We start from the raw sequence: 20937 nt of genomic DNA, 5'->3' as shown, positions 1-20937 counted from the left end.
TGTACGTTTCACTTTTGGGCAGGGATCAATACTTTTGACTGAGAGGGGTACTCATGGTACGACAAAAGTCTCAAAGAGGTACACAAGTCAAATAATGTTGGGAAACCCTGATCAACAAGATGTACCACAGAGGACCCACCTCCTGAACCTAAAGGGTCCAGATACTGGAGCAGACGTTCAACCACAGTAAGGAGACTGATCAGTAATAAAATTAGCAGGAGAAATTACACCTACATAATTTGTGGCATATACTCATAATATAATTGATTTGTGCAGGAAGCATGTAAATGATTTACTGAGGAAGTAGTTTGTGTTAAAAGTCAGTAGTAATTAACAGCTGAGACAATCAGATATAAATCCATGATGACTTTGACCTTTCCTTTTCCTTTTCTCTAGATCTAACCCGTGCTTTGCTGCCCCCTGCAGGCAGCAGGAAGTCTGTGCACAATCAACCTGTTCAGCATCCAGCAGAATAAAGTGAAGTTTATGAATATGACATAAAGTACAGGAAGTTTGATCTCACAACCACATAGAGTATCAAACCCTATATAGATGTAGATATAGACACGAATATGTATTTATGACTGCGTTTCACTTCCCATCTAGGAAGCTTTTTTAATCAAAATATCAGGAATAGATTTGAGTTTGAGGTTTTATACAGTAGCCCAACAAAGCCTTGCTTTTTTTATTTTTGAAAACATACAAATTGGAACTTTTGAAGGGGTCCATCCCTTTGGGATAGGGGTCGTTTGGCTTCTTTTAATGGCCTGCAAAGCACCACACCTGTTGCAGGTTAACAGAAGCAGCCAATTCCAAAGGGATGGACCCCTTCATAGGTTCTCATTTGCATGTTTGGCTTTGTTGGGCTATTGTGTAAAACTTCAAACTCAACACTATTCCTGACATTTTGAATTAAAAGAGCTTCCTCGATGGGAAGCGAAACGTCTTTTTTTTTGTTTTTTGACCTAAATAACTGAATTTTAAGAACGGCAGAGAAGTTAAAGAGGAGATGGGAAAAAAAGTTGGAATATGAAGGACAGGAAGGATATGATGAGGAAATTAATGAGGAAATAGCTTTTTGACTGTATGATCTGGTGAACTGTAAAGTCCCTTGGGATGACATGTGTTGTGAATTGGTGCTATAGAAATAACCTGAATTGAATTACGTGTGAGAAAATGTTGATGAAATAATCAAAATAAAGTATCGCTTGATTTATTTCCCTCATCAAACATATTTCTGCAATGAGGATAAGATTTGATTAAAGAGATTGTTTTTAGATAATCTACCTGGGTTTTTAAAAAAAAAATAAAAAAAAAAGTCTCATAGCTTCCGTTTTTACTTCCTGCTTCTTATCTTTCAAATACAGAACAGGATTAGGGCCACTGGAAAAAAAAAGTTAAATGATTTTTAAAATATTGTTTTAGTTTAATATGAGAAAAAAGTCAGGATTCTGGATTTAATCTCAGAATTCTGACCTTAATCTCAGAATTCAGATTTTTTTTCTCAGAATTCTGAATTTAATCTCAGAATTCTTACTTTAATCTCAGAATTCCGACTTTAATCTCAGAATTCTGACCTTAATCTCATAATTCTGACTTAAATCTCAGAATACTGACCTTAATATCAGAATTCTGACTTTAATCTCATAATTCTGACTTAAATCTCAGAATTCTGACTTTAATCTCAGAATACTGACCATAATCTCAGAATTCTGACTTTTTTTCTCAGAATTCTGTCTCAATTCTGACAGCTAACAAACATGTTAGCATCAAACTGTAGCTGTGTCTGTTTTAGAGACTATAGCTCTCTTGTTTTAATGACCTTCTGCTCTTCCATTCATAAAAATAGGGGACCCATCGGGCGTAAAAAGTCGCCTAATTCTGTCATTTTCCACCAATGTGTCACTGGCCCACCCAAACAACTCACATCTTTGTCAGTGAGGCTGAGTGCTCCACATCTCTTCCTTCATGGTGCTCATCTACATTAAGATCCAACATTCTGAGATTAAAGTCAGAATTCTGAGATTAAAGTAAGTATTTTTCCTTTTTTCTCATATTATACTGAAAATTTTTTTAAAAAATCAGTTAACTTTTTGTTTTTTCAGTGGCCCTAATCCTCTCCCGTATTTACACTTTCCTAACATCATTATAACATTACAGTTTTTTTGGATTGCTTACACACTAAAGTTAAAAGTAGTACACTATTAGCAAAACCTTACACTCAAGAAGCAAAACATCAGCCCATATTTGCACAACTATAAGCACATTGTCAACCTCACACTTGTTGCAAAACTCTACACACAGTGATTTGCAAAACACTAAACACACTTAACATACATTACACACAAAAATCTATTATTAAGTCACTTCCTTGCAATACCAAAGCACTGACTGTCAAATTACCACACCTTCCAACCAATTGATTCAACACAGTCATCAGGTGTGCAAACACTTGTTTGCTTAATTGTAAACACACCAATCAGGTGTATAAGCACTATAAAAAGCAGCAGGTGAGTTCATCGGTCTTCAAGCACAATGGAAAGAGGTAGAAGAAGAGGAAGACAAGAACGTGCTCAAAGAGGACCGAATCTGACAAATAAGATCCGCGCAACACTGGTTGACCATGTTGTCAACCACGGCCTGACGATGAGGGAGGCTGGACTGAGAGTACAGCTAAATCTAAGCCAATACACAGCGCGGTATCTTATTTTGAAGGGTCGTACCGGAAGCTGCGCCCTCACCTGTCCCACTCTCACTCAGGTCTCCCTGTCAGAGGACATCCTGATGGGAATGATGGAGTCCGTGTTGCGGATCACGTCCTGAACAGACCCTCCGATCACCTCTGATCCTCACCTTGAACGTGTTGCACCGCGTGACAGCGGAGCTGTGCGCGCGCTCAGACCCAGCCTGATGTTTGTGTATCAGAAGAGGATGATGATGATGATGATGAAGGGGGAACTAGGTGTAGGGTCTGAATAGACTGAGCATCGTTTCCTCGTTAGAGGGCGATTATTTACCAGATATTCCAGGAGAAAGAAAAGGTAAATATGGAAAAAGGAGGCGGGATAAAAAAGCCATTTTCTGTGTGACCTTATTTATTATTGATGCTTCAGGCCAGGCAGGCTGATGGAGAACATGAAACCTGTTCCTTCATTTATAAATATGACATTTGATTCAGTTTAAATAAATATTATTAGTTGTTTATGTTCTAGATCAGTCCAAAACCACTGGATTCTAAAATCCACAGTAAACATTTGCAGAGAAATATCTAAATAATAATCTAGCTCTGTAAAATGAACTGATTGGTGGGAAATAATTGATGAGGACCTGCTTATATAATGATGATAATAACTGTAGCTGGAGTCTTGATCTTAATCCAGGACATTTCCTGGATATCATTAACAGGAATCTGCTTTTAAAACTAATTTAATCTAGATTACAGACCTTGTGGTTACTTCTTCTATTGATAATAAAAATTATCCTTATGATCAATAATCTAATATTCAGTAGTTAAGCCAAAATAAAAAATATACATTCCACACTACCTTTTTACATGGATCTTTAAGGATAAGGTAAAGTAAGACATGTTAAGATGAACTAAATCCAGATGATCTACTCTATGCCCTCTAGGTCTTCATCTGTGGGTGTCTCTGCTCGCAGCATCATGTTGGCCAGGAAGGGCCTCCTCCCAGATGGGTTTCTGCTGACCCGGCTGGCCGAGGACCAGAACCAGCCCAACCGCATCCGCTCCAGGTCCCAGAGAGCTCGCTTCATCACCAAAACCGGATCATGCAATGTGGTTCACAAGAACATCATGGAGCAGGTAGACGTGCACACCTAAACAGTCTTGGACTGGTAATCTTTGATTGGCCGCTCCTAATTTCAGCGTGTGAGGGCCGCCTTAAATCATACCGGCCGCCAACACTTACTCTCCGGCCGAAGCTCCTACTTCTGTGACATTAAATAACTTACGGAGCTCAAGAAGTACCGTAATAGAATGTTAACTTCCTAAATGATGCATGCAGTATGTATAGCCCTTTCTTGTCATGCACTTCCTAATGACGGTTGGCATATGGTGTCATTTTCAATTTCTCCAAACTGTAAACTCCTTGCAACAAACTAAATTATAATTAAACTAAAATTCTTTCTTTTCCAAACTCCAATGTTCCTCTTATATTTGGTGAATTTATGTTCGAATATTTAGCAAAAACATGTTGCGGTGCATGATGGGGTTTTGCATCTAAAGGATAATGTTTCCCGTCTTACGTGCATTGTTGCCAGGTTGGGATGTTTCCCAATCTGGCAGCTTTAGATGGCTGTCTATGGGTAAAAAATGTTTTTCTTTTAGATTTATGGCCTAAGAGATCAAGGGACTTTGGTTGAAATTGAGATTTCGTATATCCAGGCGGTTTATGAAAATTTTTTGGGCTGGAAATGTGAGTCAGTGACATCTGGCAGCCCTGCTGATGTGGTGAGTGGGGGCGTTACGCAGCAGCAGTCACTGTTGCGTCCATGTTAATAACTAAAGCCAGTAAAGCCGCATTATTGCCAGTGCAGATGGAGAAACGCCAGGGCCGAAAATCGTTCCCATTCCGAGCCTGGGTAGACATGCACACCTAGACTTCCTCTGTTGAAGTTTCACTGCTGATTCATTTTCTCTGGACCTTCCTGAGATCCATGATAAACGGTTTTCCAGGCTCTTCTCCCTGGAAGCTTGTTCTGAGCTTAAGTCTTTGATAGAAACGGGTTTGGGTCAGGACATGCATCTGGGATTAAAGCTTTGCTGAGTCAGAGGAAGTCGTAAGCAGCGGAAGGGAGGCCCGGTTCCAGAAAATGCTAAATATGTGGAGGCAGACGTGGCGTAGGCGTGAACTAATGATGAAAGAGAGGCGTGAGCCCTCCACCGCTCTGTAGCTCAGACTTCCTGTTTCTCCCACAGGGTCGCTTCCTGCTGGACGTCTTCACCACCATGGTGGACCTCAAGTGGCAGCACTCGCTCCTCATCTTCACCTCGGCCTTCCTCTGCTCCTGGATGCTCTTCGCCATGGTCTGGTGGCTCCTGGCCTTCGCCCATGGAGACCTGGAGCCCCGTGACCCAGACAGCGGCCCCGGTCCAGTCCCCTGCGTCACCGCCATCCACTCCTTCACCTCAGCCTTCCTCTTCTCCATTGAAGTCCAGGTGAGTCTCGCTGCTGCTGCTGCTGCCGCTGCAGGTGTTGGTCGTTTGCTAATCCTCTTGTCTGACTTCAGGTGACCATCGGATTTGGTGGCAGGATGGTGACAGAGGAATGCCCCGTGGCCATCATCATGCTGATCATCCAGAACATTTTAGGGCTGATCATCAACGCCGTGATGCTCGGCTGCGTCTTCATGAAGACGGCGCAGGCCAACCGGAGAGCGGAGACGCTCATCTTCTCCAGGAACGCTGTCATCGCCACACGAAATGGCCGGCCCACCTTCATGTTTAGAGTCGGAGACCTGAGGAAGAGTATGATCATCTCGGCCACCATTCAGCTGCAGGTGAACCTTCAGAGTGAAAGCGGCGCCACAGAGACCTGATTCTGATGCTAACCGAGGATTCTCTGTTTCCCTGCAGGTGATCCGCCGCACCGTGACGGCTGAGGGCGAGGTGGTTCCGGTTTGCCAGCTGGACATCCAGGTGGAGAACCCTCTGAGGAGTAATGGCATCTTCCTGGTTTCTCCTTTGATCATCAGCCACACCATCGATCGAGGGAGTCCTCTGTACGACCTGTCTGCCCAGTCTCTGGCTACTGAGGACCTGGAAATTATCGTCATCCTGGAAGGTCAGGTCCCAACCTCAGTCCAGCTCCCGACACAGAACCTGCATGCTTCTGATGCAGTGCGTCGAGTTTAAAGAGCTTTAAACAGTCCTTACTCTCATGAAACAGACCGATCCGTTCCCATTGAACCGTTTTTAGGGAGTGTTTCTCCTCCATGTTGTCCTGTTGTTGAGCTCAGCTCCAGTTCCAGCTGTTCTACTTCATCCCTGTTCAGAACCCTTCTGACTTTTTATCACTCTTGCTTCCAGGAGTGGTGGAGACCACAGGCATCACCATGCAGGCTCGCACCTCCTACACCCCCGAGGAGATCCTGTGGGGAAGGCGCTTCGTCTCCATCATCACAGAGGAGGACGCCCGCTACTGCGTGGACTACTCCAAGTTCGGAAACACCGTCCCGGTCCGGATGTCATCCCTCAGCGCCAAGGAGCTGGACCAGAGCCGGGGAGTCCAGGAGGGGCCGTCTGAGACCCAGCTGCAAGGGTGGGGGCTGGTTCGGGCCGGCAGGGGGGGCTTCCGCAGAGGGGGGCGCACCTGTGAAGGCTCCGCCCCCCACCCCTGGTACAACCAATCAGCGAAGCAGGAGAAAGATTTGGAGCAGAAAGGCCAGAATAAGAAAGTGCAGCTGGAGGTGATTGGACGGCAGTTGGAGGAAGACGGACTCGGAGAAATGAGCGACTGAACCAGTATGTGGGACTGGATCAGGAATGGCGGGGGGCGTCTCCATAGAGATGGACACATCTTTGTCTGGTGGTCAGAACCGACTCCATCCTGCCTCTTCTCTCTTTTACTGTTTGATTATTGACCTGTCATGTTTTTGTGTGTTTTTCTGTTTCAGTAAATAATTGATGACGCTCACATATCCAGATTATTTACCGATTCCCTCAGAATAAATGATGGACGCTCACAGGACGCCTCACAATGTTTTATCTCACAGTAGATTAAAATCATTTTCTCTGCTCTTGTTGTTTGTAACGTTTAAATAAATAGTGTTTGTTTTTTTATTCTCTGCCGTTTTGTTCGTCTTTTACTGATTCCGTTTGAAATAACAGATCAAACCTGCTGATATCGAAGAATCAAACAAAACCGTTCTGTTCCAGGGGTTTATGTCTCAGGAAAGAATAACTGTGATATGGATTTTATTATGTGACCCAAAACATCCAGCAGGTTCCACACTGTCCTAATTTATCAAACAGAAGAAACCAGGAGAGAAGAGCTGCATGAAGAATCCATACTTAAAACCTCTGACTTTAAGAGGGAAACTATTCAGCAAGATGCTGCTGATAAAACATGAATTAAAACTTGGCACTCGTATTGAAATAAATAACTTTTATTAATATTTATTGATGCTGAAACTCTGCGTTTTATTTCCATATATTTAAATCAGTTAGGGCTCCTGATTTTTATTTATATCTTTACTACTGATAGCTGTAATACCCATCAAGCAGCACCAGGGGGAGATTGAACCCTGATTATACTATGGGCTAAAACAGCTGTAATAACTTTATTATGGGCCTTCCTTTCATCATCCATCCATCATCAAGCCATCCATCATGCATTCATCCATCATCAATCTTCATCCATCCATCCATCACCAATCCATCCAACCATCATCCATCCATTATGCATCCATCCATCCATCATCAATCCATCCATCCATCATCCATCCATCCATCCATCATCAATCCATCCATCCATCCATCCATCCATCCATCCTCAATCCATCCATCATGCATCCATCCATCCATCATCCATCCATCCATCATGCATCCATCCATCATCCATCCATCCATCCATCATGAATCCATCATGAATCCATGCATCATCATCCATCCATCATGCATTCATCCATCCATCCATCATGCATCCATCCATCATCCATCCATCCATCCATCCATCCATCCATCATCCATCCATCCATCATCAATCCATCCATCATGCATCCATCCATCCATCATGCATCCATCCATCATCCATCCATCCATCCATCATGAATCCATCATGAATCCATGCATCATCATCCAACCATCATGCATTCATCCATCCATCCATCTTGCATCCATCCATCATCCATCCATCCATCCATCCATCATCCATCCATCCATCATCAATCCATCCATCATGCATCCATCCATCCATCATGCATCCATCCATCATCCTTCCATCCATCCATCCATCATCAATCCATCCATCATGCATCCATCCATCATCCTTCCATCCATCCATCCATCATCCATCCATCCATCCATCCATCCATCCATCATCAATCCATCCATCATGCATCCATCCATCCATCATACATCCATCCATCATCCATCCATCCATCCATCATGAATCCATCCATCATGCATCCATCCATCCATCCATCCATCATGAATCCATCCATCATCCATCCATCCATCCATCCATCCATCATCAATCCATCCATCATGCATCCATCCATCCATCCATCATGCATCCATCCATCATCCTTCCATCCATCCATCCATCCATCAACAATCCATCCATCATGCATCCATCCATCATCCTTCCATCCATCCATCCATCCATCCATCATCAATCCATCCATCATGCATCCATCCATCCATCATGCATCCATCCATCCATCATCCATCCATCCATCCATCCAGCCATCATCAATCCATCCATCATGCATCCATCCATCATCCTTCCATCCATCCATCCATCCATCCATCCATCTATCCATCCTCAATCCATCCATCATCCATCCATCCATCATGCATCCATCCATCCTCCATCCATCCATCATCCATCCATCCATCCTCAATCCATCCATCCGTCATCAATCCATCCATCATGCATCCATCCATCCATCATGCATCCATCCATCATGCATCCATCCATCATCCATCCATCCCTCCATCCATCCATCCATCCATCATGCATCCATCCATCTATCCATCCATCCATCATCAATCCATCATGCATCCATCCATCATCCATCCATCCATCCCTCCATCCATCCATCTATCATCCATCCATCCATCCTCAATCCATCCATCCATCATCAATCCATCCATCATGCATCCATCCATCCATCATGCATCCATCCATCATCCATCCATCCATCCATCCATCCATCCATCATGCATCCATCCATCCATCATCAATCAATCATGCATCCATCCATCATCCATCCATCATCCATCCATCCATCCATCCATCATCAATCCATCCATCATGAATCCATCCATCCATCATGCATCCATCCATCATGAATCCATCATGCATCCATCCCTCCATCCATCCATCATCCATCCATCCATCCATCATCCATCCATCCATCCATCATCCATCCATCCATCCTCAATCCATCCCTCCATCCATCCATCATCAATCCATCATCAATCCATCATGCATCCATCCATCATCCATCCATCCATCCCTCCATCCATCCATCATCCATCCATCATGAATCCATCCATCATCATCCATCCATCATGCATCCATCCATCATCCTTCCATCCATCCATCCATCCATCCATCCATCTATCCATCCTCAATCCATCCATCATCCATCCATCCATCATGCATCCATCCATCCTCCATCCATCCATCATCCATCCATCCATCCTCAATCCATCCATCCGTCATCAATCCATCCATCATGCATCCATCCATCCATCATGCATCCATCCATCATGCATCCATCCATCATCCATCCATCCCTCCATCCATCCATCCATCCATCATGCATCCATCCATCTATCCATCCATCCATCATCAATCCATCATGCATCCATCCATCATCCATCCATCCATCCCTCCATCCATCCATCTATCATCCATCCATCCATCCTCAATCCATCCATCCATCATCAATCCATCCATCATGCATCCATCCATCCATCATGCATCCATCCATCATCCATCCATCCATCCATCCATCCATCCATCATGCATCCATCCATCCATCATCAATCAATCATGCATCCATCCATCATCCATCCATCATCCATCCATCCATCCATCCATCATCAATCCATCCATCATGAATCCATCCATCCATCATGCATCCATCCATCATGAATCCATCATGCATCCATCCCTCCATCCATCCATCATCCATCCATCCATCCATCATCCATCCATCCATCCATCATCCATCCATCCATCCTCAATCCATCCCTCCATCCATCCATCATCAATCCATCATCAATCCATCATGCATCCATCCATCATCCATCCATCCATCCCTCCATCCATCCATCATCCATCCATCATGAATCCATCCATCATCATCCATCCATCATGCATCCATCCATCATCCTTCCATCCATCCATCCATCCATCCATCATGCATCCATCCATCCATCATCCATCCATCCATCATGCATCCATCCATCCATCATCCATCCATCCATCCATCATGAATCCATCATGAATCCATGCATCATCATCCATCCATCATGCATTCATCCATCCATCCATCATGCATCCATCCATCATCCATCCATCCATCCATCCATCATCCATCCATCCATCATCAATCCATCCATCATGCATCCATCCATCCATCATGCATCCATCCATCATCCATCCATCCATCCATCATGAATCCATCATGAATCCATGCATCATCATCCATCCATCATGCATTCATCCATCCATCCATCTTGCATCCATCCATCATCCATCCATCCATCCATCATCCATCCATCCATCATCAATCCATCCATCATGCATCCATCCATCCATCATGCATCCATCCATCATCCTTCCATCCATCCATCCATCATCAATCCATCCATCATGCATCCATCCATCATCCTTCCATCCATCCATCCATCATCCATCCATCCATCCATCCATCCATCATCAATCCATCCATCATGCATCCATCCATCCATCATACATCCATCCATCATCCATCCATCCATCCATCATGCATCCATCCATCCATCCATCCATCCATCATGAATCCATCCATCATCCATCCATCCATCCACCCATCCATCCATCCATCCATCCATCCAATTTCAATCCATCCATCATGCATCCATCCATCCATCATGCATCCATCCATCCATCATGCATCCATCCATCATCCTTCCATCCATCCATCCATCATCAATCCATCCATCATGCATCCATCCATCATCCTTCCATCCATCCATCCATCCATCCATCATCAATCCATCCATCATGCATCCATCCATCCATCATGCATCCATCCATCATCCATCCATCCATCCATCCAGCCATCATCAATCCATCCATCATGCATCCATCCATCATCCTTCCATCCATCCATCCATCTATCCATCCTCAATCCATCCATCATCCATCCATCCTCCATCCATCCATCATCCATCCATCCATCCTCAATCCATCCATCCGTCATCAATCCATCCATCATGCATCCATCCATCCATCATGCATCCATCCATCATGCATCCATCCATCATCCATCCATCCCTCCATCCATCCACCATCATGCATCCATCCATCTATCCATCCATCCATCATCAATCCATCATGCATCCATCCATCATCCATCCATCCATCCCTCCATCCATCCATCTATCATCCATCCATCCATCCTCAATCCATCCATCCATCATCAATCCATCCATCATGCATCCATCCATCCATCATGCATCCATCCATCATCCATCCATCCATCCATCCATCATGCATCCATCCATCCATCATCAATCAATCATGCATCCATCCATCATCCATCCATCATCCATCCATCCATCCATCCATCCATCATCAATCCATCCATCATGAATCCATCCATCCATCATGCATCCATCCATCATGAATCCATCATGCATCCATCCCTCCATCCATCCATCATCCATCCATCCATCCATCATCCATCCATCCATCCATCATCCATCCATCCATCCATCCATCCATCCTCAATCCATCCCTCCATCCATCCATCATCAATCCATCATCAATCCATCATGCATCCATCCATCATCCATCCATCCATCCCTCCATCCATCCATCATCCATCCATCATGAATCCATCCATCATCATCCATCCATCATGCATCCATCCATCATCCTTCCATCCATCCATCCATCCATCCATCCATCATCCTTCCATCCATCCATCCATCCATCCATCCATCCATCTATCCATCCTCAATCCATCCATCCATCCATCCATCATCCTTCCATCCATCCATCCATCATCCATCCATCCATCCATCCATCCATCCATCCATCCATCATCAATCCATCCATCATGCATCCATCCATCCATCATGCATCCATCCATCATCCATCCATCCATCCATCCATCCATCCATCCATCCATCATCAATCCATCCATCATGCATCCATCCATCATCCTTCCATCCATCCATCCATCCATCTATCCATCCTCAATCCATCCATCATGCATCCATCCATCATCCTTCCATCCATCCATCCATCATCCATCCATCCATCCATCCATCATCAATCCATCCATCATGCATCCATCCATCCATCATACATCCATCCATCATCCATCCATCCATCCATCATGCATCCATCCATCCATCCATCATGAATCCATCCATCATCCATCCATCCATCCATCCATCCATCCATCATCAATCCATCCATCATGCATCCATCCATCCATCATGCATCCATCCATCCATCATGCATCCATCCATCATCCTTCCATCCATCCATCATCAATCCATCCATCATGCATCCATCCATCATCCTTCCATCCATCCATCCATCCATCCATCCATCCATCCATCATCAATCCATCCATCATGCATCCATCCATCCATCATGCATCCATCCATCATCCATCCATCCATCCAGCCATCATCAATCCATCCATCATGCATCCATCCATCATCCTTCCATCCATCCATCCATCCATCCATCTATCCATCCTCAATCCATCCATCATCCATCCATCCTCCATCCATCCATCATCCATCCATCCATCCTCAATCCATCCATCCGTCATCAATCCATCCATCATGCATCCATCCATCCATCATGCATCCATCCATCATGCATCCATCCATCATCCATCCATCCCTCCATCCATCCATCCATCATGCATCCATCCATCTATCCATCCATCCATCATCAATCCATCATGCATCCATCCATCATCCATCCATCCATCCCTCCATCCATCCATCTATCATCCATCCATCCATCCTAAATCCATCCATCCATCATCAATCCATCCATCATGCATCCATCCATCCATCATGCATCCATCCATCCATCATCCATCCATCCATCCATCCATCCATCCATCATGCATCCATCCATCCATCATCAATCAATCATGCATCCATCCATCATCCATCCATCATCCATCCATCCATCCATCCATCATCAATCCATCCATCATGAATCCATCCATCCATCATGCATCCATCCATCATGAATCCATCATGCATCCATCCCTCCATCCATCCATCATCCATCCATCCATCCATCATCCATCCATCCATCCATCATCCATCCATCCATTCATCCTCAATCCATCCCTCCATCCATCCATCATCAATCCATCATCAATCCATCATGCATCCATCCATCATCCATCCATCCATCCATCCCTCCATCCATCCATCATCCATCCATCATGAATCCATCCATCATCATCCATCCATCATGCATCCATCCATCATCCTTCCATCCATCCATCCATCCATCCATCCATCATCCTTCCATCCATCCATCCATCCATCCATCCATCCATCTATCCATCCTCAATCCATCCATCCATCCATCCATCATCCTTCCATCCATCCATCCATCATCCATCCATCCATCCATCCATCATCAATCCATCCATCATGCATCCATCCATCCATCATGCATCCATCCATCATCCATCCATCCATCCATCCATCCATCCATCCATCCATCCATCATCAATCCATCCATCATGCATCCATCCATCATCCTTCCATCCATCCATCCATCTATCCATCCTCAATCCATCCATCATCAATCCATTCATCATGCATCCATCCATCATACATCCATCCATCATCCATCCATCCATCCATCCATCCATCATCCATCCATCCATCCCCAATCAATCCATCCGTCATCAATCCATCCATCATGCATCCATCCATCCATCATGCATCCATCCATCATGCATCCATCCATCATCCATCCATCCCTCCATCCATCCATCCATCATGCATCCATCCATCTATCCATCCATCCATCATCAATCCATCATGCATCCATCCATCATCCATCCATCCATCCCTCCATCCATCCATCTATCATCCATCCATCCATCCTCAATCCATCCATCCATCATCAATCCATCCATCATGCATCCATCCATCATGCATCCATCCATCATCCATCCATCCATCCATCCATCCATCATGCATCCATCCATCCATCCATCATCAATCAATCATGCATCCATCCATCATCCATCCATCATCCATCCATCCATCCATCCATCATCAATCCATCCATCATGAATCCATCCATCCATCATGCATCCATCCATCATGAATCCATCATGCATCCATCCCTCCATCCATCCATCATCTATCCATCCATCATCCATCCATCCATCCATCCATCCCTCCATCCATCCATCCATCATCCATCCATCCATCCATCCCTCCATCCATCCATCCATCCTCAATCCATCCATCCATCATCAATCCATCATCAATCCATCATGCATCCATCCATCCCTCCATCCATCCATCCATCCATCCATCCATCCCTCCATCCATCCATCCATCATCCATCCATCCATCCATCCCTCCATCCATCCATCCATCCCTCCATCCATCCATCCATCATCCATCCATCCATCCATCCATCCATCCCTCCATCCATCCATCCATCCATCCATCCTCAATCCATCCATCCATCATCAATCCATCATCAATCCATCATGCATCCATCCATCCATCATCCATCCATCCATCCATCCCTCCATCCATACATCATCCATCCATCATGAATCCATCCATCATCATCCATCCATCATGCATCCATCCATCCATCATGCATCCATCCATCATCCATCCATCCATCCATCCATCCATCCATCCATCCATCATGCAACTATCCATCCATCCACCCACCAAACATCCATTTATTATCCATCCATCTATCCATCCATCCATTATTCATCCACCATCCATCCATCCATCAGCATATCATCAAGTCTGGAATTCTGCTGGAAGTTTTTTCCTGTTAAAAGAAGTTTTTCCTCTCTACTCTGCATGCATGCTCACTGTGAGGGATTGCTACAGAGTCAAAGACAAAAATGCGAGCGAATGTTGTCGCAACAGGCTCAGGAGAAACATGACATGTAAGTCAATGACTGCATCCTATGTTCTGCCTCAATGAAAACATTGAACTAATCGGACAGTATGATCTGGTTGAATTAGCTCTGTAAAGAGAGATGACATGTGCTGTGAATTAGCGCAATAAAAATAAACTGAATTGAGTCATATCACATTTTGAGAATTATTAGGAATGTTTCTAAATTTTCAAAGATATTTCACATCGACCGCAAACTTGGTCAACAGAGCAGAGGTTTGTCCAGTAGGGGAGCTGCTGTCTCTTCTTCTGGACATCAGGGATGTTTAAGGCACGGTTTTATTGAAAGGTAATAAGCAGTTAATCTTTTATCTAAATATTTATGTTCATTTTCGTTCAATGCGAATCCAGACAAGCTTGGTGAATCAAGCTAATGACCAGTCGGTACTGGTTCAACAACCAGCCTGACCAGTTACACAAAGATATTCAACTGTAGCTGAAACTCAGCGGTCTGCTCTTTCAGAACCAAATCATGTTCCGGTTCTGATAAGGAGAACCGCGGTTGGGTTAACATGATCTGAACCTGTAACAGGGTCAGATCCAAGGAGGCCACCATGTTCCTGAGATCCAACTAAGAAAAGAAATCCAGAATTAAAAAGCCAGAAAAAAAGGTTTTTATTTCCAGTCACATAGAAATCAAATTTTAAATGAATACAGTTAGATTTACAGAAGAGACCTGAGGAGCTGCAGGAGCCTGTAAATAATCAGCAAGCTAAAGATTAGTAGTTATCAAGAAAGCGGCAGGGATTCAGGACCAGAACCACCAAATACTCAGCAGGGACCACAGCAGAACCAGCACCGGTGTCCCAGCGGGAGCCGTGGAGCCCGAGTTGCACAGGTTACTGTTACAGCACCTGTAGGTGAATCTGGAGATGGACGGGAACATCTGGGTGAGACGGGACACATCGCACTCTGTGTACCGGATACACTGCCGGATCGTCTTCCCACCTGCAAACACAGAAGAAGAAGCTGTCACTGCAGAACCTGGCCTGAGTCGAAATAAAGATTTAAATACATTCTCATCAGGACTATAGAAGGAGAGAAGGATTCTCCCGTTAATAAAACACAGAACATTTAAAACAGCTAAAAGAAGGCTTGGGTCTGGCCTTGGAAGTCTCCTAAACCCTACAATGTCATCATGGGACCTGCAACAGACTCCTGTCATTGTTAACATAAGCATGCATCTCTAAATATTGAGAAAAAGACAGAGTACACAATACGAACTTTCAATGGAGGCTTGCAATGAGTGAAGCTGGGTGGGAAGAGCAACATGAGAATGTTTTAAAATCCCAGAACCTCTGGAATAAACTTCCTTATAAATTACATTAAAATCAAACTTGTTTAAACACCAAAACAGAAGTTATGTTTGAAATGAATCTAAAACAGTAGATCAGGAAAAGATTGCTTTATCAATTAGAAGACATAGAGGTGGAAGCAGTGGCGGCTGGCAAATAGAGGGCGCTAGAGTGCCGCCACACCCACCCAATGACCTTAATTAAGACATTAAAAAAAACAAATTGAAATTAAATAAGATTAAAATATTCCTAAACATTGATATATATTTATTAGATGTGCAAGATAAATATTTAATCTTTGATGACTAAAGCCGTTTCGTTTTTTTGTCGGATTGGTGACGTATTTCAGCCCTGGGAAGCAAAAATCTTTGCTCACTGACTCTCGTTAAAAGTTATTCATGGGCAGTAGCTCCTCTGCAATACAGATGTGTAGGAGAGCTCTGGGCGCAAAAGAGCTGTGCTCTGAGGTGACAGGAATTGTCTTCACAGTTGAAGTGCGGCTGATTGAGAGGTCGAGACGCGGAAGTGAAGCCAACTTACCAAGAGATGCTGGAGGTGAAATTGTTTGGACCTGATCAGCCAAATATCAAAATGAATCAACAGTCCAAAGACAGATGGAGACGGTACACTCTGTCTTTTTCCAGGAACTGGTTTGGCTACAAGGCTTGGCTAACTGCATGCAGTGAGGCTAATGCTTTATTCTACTGCCTTGACTACCTGCCTCCTTTTTCAAATGTCAGAATCTGACCCAGCATGGCTAAAGACAAATAGGACTGATTCAAAGCACTTATTAGAAAAGGCAAAGAAGAATGAACAATCTGGGATTCCCATGGAAAATATATCATAGTGCACATTTTCTAGATATTTGTTAATTTGCATAGTTGCTCTTAAATAACATTCTCAGAACAAAAAATGTTTTTTATATATTGAAAAAAGTTAAAGCTAAGTTATAGCTTCTCCATTATTGAACTGGTTCATTGTTTTGTAGGTTTGTGACCCAATATTGGACCATACAAAATACAAATTTGGTCAAGATTAGGTTGTGGTTTGAGGACCCAAATGCAGAGGCAGGGAGGCAGAGGTGGGTTTCTTTTGATTTAATGAAAAGTTAACAGACAACTGAGGCAGGAATCCAAAAATCAAGCATTAAAAAAGTAAAACAAAAAAAGAAACCATGGAGACTTCAGGGGAGGACAACCAGGACGAGGAAGACACAGTAAGATGGAGTTGGAGGAAGTTAGACGAGGAACCAGCACTGAGGAGCTGCACAAGGAGAGTATTTATGGGAGACTGAACAAAGAGAGGACTAACGAGCAGACTGGGAGCAGGTGTGAACATAGCAGACTGGAAAGGAACTAGGGAAAAAGGAGAACACTAGAGGGCAGCAGAGGGCAACAAATAAAAACCTGAAAACCTAAAATATAACCAGAAAACACAACAAAATAAGAATTAAACCAATAAAACTAGAAAACATGGAGCAAAGTAAAACTGAATACTCAAAATAAAAAAAAACAGAACCAAGACTATGACAAATTTGTGTTTTTAAAGCCTCAGAAGGGCAAGATTTATGTACAAAAAGAAAAACCTGTACATGGAATTATTTCTTTATAAAGTGTTTTTATAACAACTTTTTGTTGTTGGCATTTATTTAGATATACTAGTGTGGTAACTTAGTATAGGTTTGATTTTGGTATATGTCTAATTTGAATTCATAGCCCCACTGGAGAAAGCTTCACTAGCTGCCACTGGGTGAAAGTGCCATGATCTGGGCCAGGTAAAGAATATCACACTTTGAGTCCAACAAAAAAAAAAAAAGACTTGTTAATTTATTACCAAAGAGCTAACTATTAAATTTCCTTTTTTTACCTGATGGTAATTCCATAAAATCAGAGGACAGAGGTGGATGTTTCTGTGATGGACCAGCAGGAACATCCACAACCTCTACTATAAGTAGATACCATAGATTCCTATGGTACTAAAGTAGGCTACCATAAGAGGGTGAATTTCTAACAGTCTGACCTGAGAGGAAAGCGCTACATCACTGATTAAAATGTCTGTTTCAAATGTTCCTCAAATAAAAGAGGATTCCACTTAAAATTCAAGATAAAGAAATTTGAAAAATGGTTGCATAAAAAATAAGGTAGGAAATAAATCATGATGTTCAGCAATTGAGTTGAGATATATGGTTTTCTTTCAGTATTTAAAACAAATCTGATCTTCCTTAGGGTTGCACACGTTTCCATGACAACAGAAAATGCTGAAGCTGAACTGACCTTGATCTTTCAGAGAGATGCACGAGTCTTCAAAGGTGCACTCCTGCACGTTCTCACAGCGTCCTGTGTAATCTGAACACTTGTAGCAGCGAAGCCCAGAACCTGAGGAAGAGGAGGAGAGGGCGTCAGGAGGAAGCTCAGCTCAGAAACTGGAGCCACAAAGAGGAAAATTGCTGAAGCCCAAAACAGCAGGGATGATGTGAAGGTTCCCACTGTTCCCAGATCTGATGTTTTCCAAAGAAAATAACTCCTGACAGGCCGGACATAAAGCTTTGCCTTAAATGAAACCTTTCATTTTTTTTATCAGAGAAAAAATAAACCACTGATAAATCATTCACTCATCTATAAATCAGGGTCTGAAAGCTGTTAGCATTTGACTCCTTTAGAACAAAACACGAAGCTCTGAGGGTCGATTTTGGATTTCATAATGAAATTAATCCCAATGTTGTTTTAAAGCTTTCAGTCCAGTGAAATGTCAGCTTTCTGCCTCATTATAAAATAAACAGATGGAGAGGAGGGAGGAATAACAGCAGGAAAAAGCCTTGTTTTTGGTCCAGAAGAGAAAAATTACTAAACTCTTGGAATGTTTTTCAAATAAATTAGTTTCAAATTGGATTTCAGATTTTAAAGCTAAAGATGAATTTGAGTTTTAAGCTTTATTTTTTTGTTTTCCTCCATTTTCCTCCACAGTCTGTTTATAGAACAACATCTTGATGAAACCAAGTTATTTAAACTGCAGATCTGAAGTTCTAACCAAAGAAACTCGTCAAGCTTATTCAAAGGTTTCGTCTGGTTCAGAAATATCTGTGAAAATATCCTCCCAGCTTCCTTTTGAAGTTATTCTTTAACTAATATTTGTTTTATTTGGATCACTTCTTTTCTGCTGTTTCATTTCTTTTGTTAGAGAAGGAATAAAAAGGAGATTTCTGATTGTTTTCTCTTTCCCTCAAGTTTTCCCTTAAAGATTAGAGCTCCAGGTTCTGTTCACTGGGTTCCACTCACCTACATGCACCATCCCAGAACAAAGCAGCAGAACCAGTCCGACGCAGAGCTTCATGTCGTGTCCCAGTGGAGGAGCAGCTGAAGTGAAGCAGTAGTGTCCAGCTCGGTGTCGGTCTGTTCTGCTGTGACCCGCAGAGGACGTCTGACAGCAGCTCTTTGTCCAGTGGACCACAAAGACCGGCAATGTTTAGAAACCTCCTCCTCTCTCCTCGCTTCTGTGTATCTTTATTACACTGTTTATCTCCGCTAGTCCTCCTTGCTGTGAACTATCTCCGGTCATAATTTTGCTCTGATGTTCATCATGTTCCCTCAGACAACATTTGGTTCTCTAACCCTGCTGTAGCTTAGAAATATATTATATTCAGTAAAACAAAAACTAATACAGAAACCATAAGAACAATGTGGACTGTGTACCTTACAAAATACCTGTGAATTTTACTGAGAACACTTCTGACAGTGTCTCAGAGCATCGTACAAAGAATGTCCCAACAGATGTCCAAACGAACGTAAGAGTTGTCAAAGAGATCATTGCAGAGAACTTCCTAACAAACGCAATAGGGAACATCCCAACAGCCCCGCCAAGGGTGTCCAAACAGACATTCCAACAACTGTCCCAGAGAGCATCTAAGAGAACGTCCAACAAATGTTCCATCAAAATCCCAACAACCCTCCTAAGAGTGTCTAAACAGACATCCCAACAACTGCGAACATTCCAAAGAATTCCTTAAAGCTGAAGTCTGTAAGTTTTTAAAAATCCCTTTTTTGTCATATTGGCTAAAACTGTCCCTATGCCCAGACAGCAGTACATGTGATATGTAACCTGTGAAAAAAACTGCTTCAATTGGTCCCGCATACTGCCTGTATTTCAATCTGGAAAGAATAATTCGGGACGAGTCAAAACAACCAATCACAGCCAGAGGAGCGTCTGATGGAGTGTCAATCACAGCTCACACACGCTGAATCCCCCCCCACCCCCCCCTTCTGGTCGCATGCGGTAGCCGCGCAGATGCTGTGAGAGGGGTGGAGCTTGGAGGTGGGGCATGAGTGAAGCAGAGAGGGTGGGGGAGTGGCCTGAAACCTGTTTTTCTTCAAATTTTCAGTCGAAGTCTGCTCTCTCCTCAATGTTACAGACTGCAGCTTTAATGAATGTCCAAGAGAGAACATTCAAATAAATGTCCCAAAGAACTTTCCAATAGACATAACACCACCATATTCTCCAACTCTGCAGAATCTGTTAGTTCAATCTCT

The 20937-nt window shown here is 43.3% G+C and overlaps 2 protein-coding genes across 3 annotated transcripts; one reads left to right on the top strand and one right to left on the bottom strand.

Moving 5' to 3' along the window:
• The first annotated feature begins 2746 nt into the window (after positions 1-2746).
• Positions 2747-6807, top strand: kcnj11l (potassium inwardly rectifying channel subfamily J member 11, like). Of its 2 annotated transcripts, none has more exons than XM_038282169.1 (6): positions 2747-3041; positions 3661-3823; positions 4940-5179; positions 5251-5520; positions 5597-5804; positions 6050-6807. In XM_038282169.1, exons 2-6 carry the CDS (start codon positions 3665-3667, stop codon positions 6478-6480), a joined length of 1308 nt encoding a protein of 435 aa, XP_038138097.1. In that variant the 5' UTR covers positions 2747-3041; positions 3661-3664; the 3' UTR covers positions 6481-6807. The 2 variants fall into 2 exon arrangements, with proteins under 2 accessions (XP_038138097.1, XP_038138096.1); XM_038282168.1 differs by having other exon boundaries at positions 3631-3823.
• An 8903-nt stretch (positions 6808-15710) lies between these two features.
• On the bottom strand, positions 15711-19846 carry cd59 (CD59 molecule (CD59 blood group)). The gene is made up of 3 exons (XM_038282198.1): positions 19690-19846; positions 18688-18789; positions 15711-16067 (listed from the first exon to the last, which is right to left on the bottom strand). The coding sequence occupies exons 1-3, from the start codon at positions 19742-19744 to the stop codon at positions 15868-15870; spliced, it is 357 nt and encodes a 118-aa protein (XP_038138126.1). The 5' UTR covers positions 19745-19846; the 3' UTR covers positions 15711-15867.
• Positions 19847-20937: the final 1091 nt, after the last annotated feature.

The sequence above is a fragment of the Cyprinodon tularosa genome, unplaced genomic scaffold (genome assembly GCF_016077235.1).
Source record: "Cyprinodon tularosa strain WSP-4 unplaced genomic scaffold, ASM1607723v1 ctg180, whole genome shotgun sequence".
Classification (NCBI taxonomy): Eukaryota; Metazoa; Chordata; class Actinopteri; order Cyprinodontiformes; family Cyprinodontidae; genus Cyprinodon; species Cyprinodon tularosa.
The sequence above is the reverse complement of the archived record's forward strand: the minus strand, read 5'-3'. Positions and strand labels throughout refer to the sequence as shown.

Excerpts from the sequence above, each read along its gene's own strand:
- kcnj11l (XM_038282169.1), top strand. The coding sequence starts at position 3,665 with ATGTTGGCCAGGAAGGGCCTCCTCCCAGATGGGTTTCTGCTGACCCGG. Across the intron at positions 5,180-5,250 it reads TCTTCTCCATTGAAGTCCAG|GTGACCATCGGATTTGGTGG; the intron begins GTGAGTCTCGCT and ends GTCTGACTTCAG. Across the intron at positions 5,805-6,049 it reads AATTATCGTCATCCTGGAAG|GAGTGGTGGAGACCACAGGC; the intron begins GTCAGGTCCCAA and ends TCTTGCTTCCAG.
- cd59 (XM_038282198.1), bottom strand. The coding sequence starts at position 19,744 with ATGAAGCTCTGCGTCGGACTGGTTCTGCTGCTTTGTTCTGGGATGGTG. Across the intron at positions 18,790-19,689 it reads TTCTGGGATGGTGCATGTAG|GTTCTGGGCTTCGCTGCTAC; the intron begins GTGAGTGGAACC and ends CCTCTTCCTCAG. Across the intron at positions 16,068-18,687 it reads CATCTCTCTGAAAGATCAAG|GTGGGAAGACGATCCGGCAG; the intron begins GTCAGTTCAGCT and ends CTGTGTTTGCAG.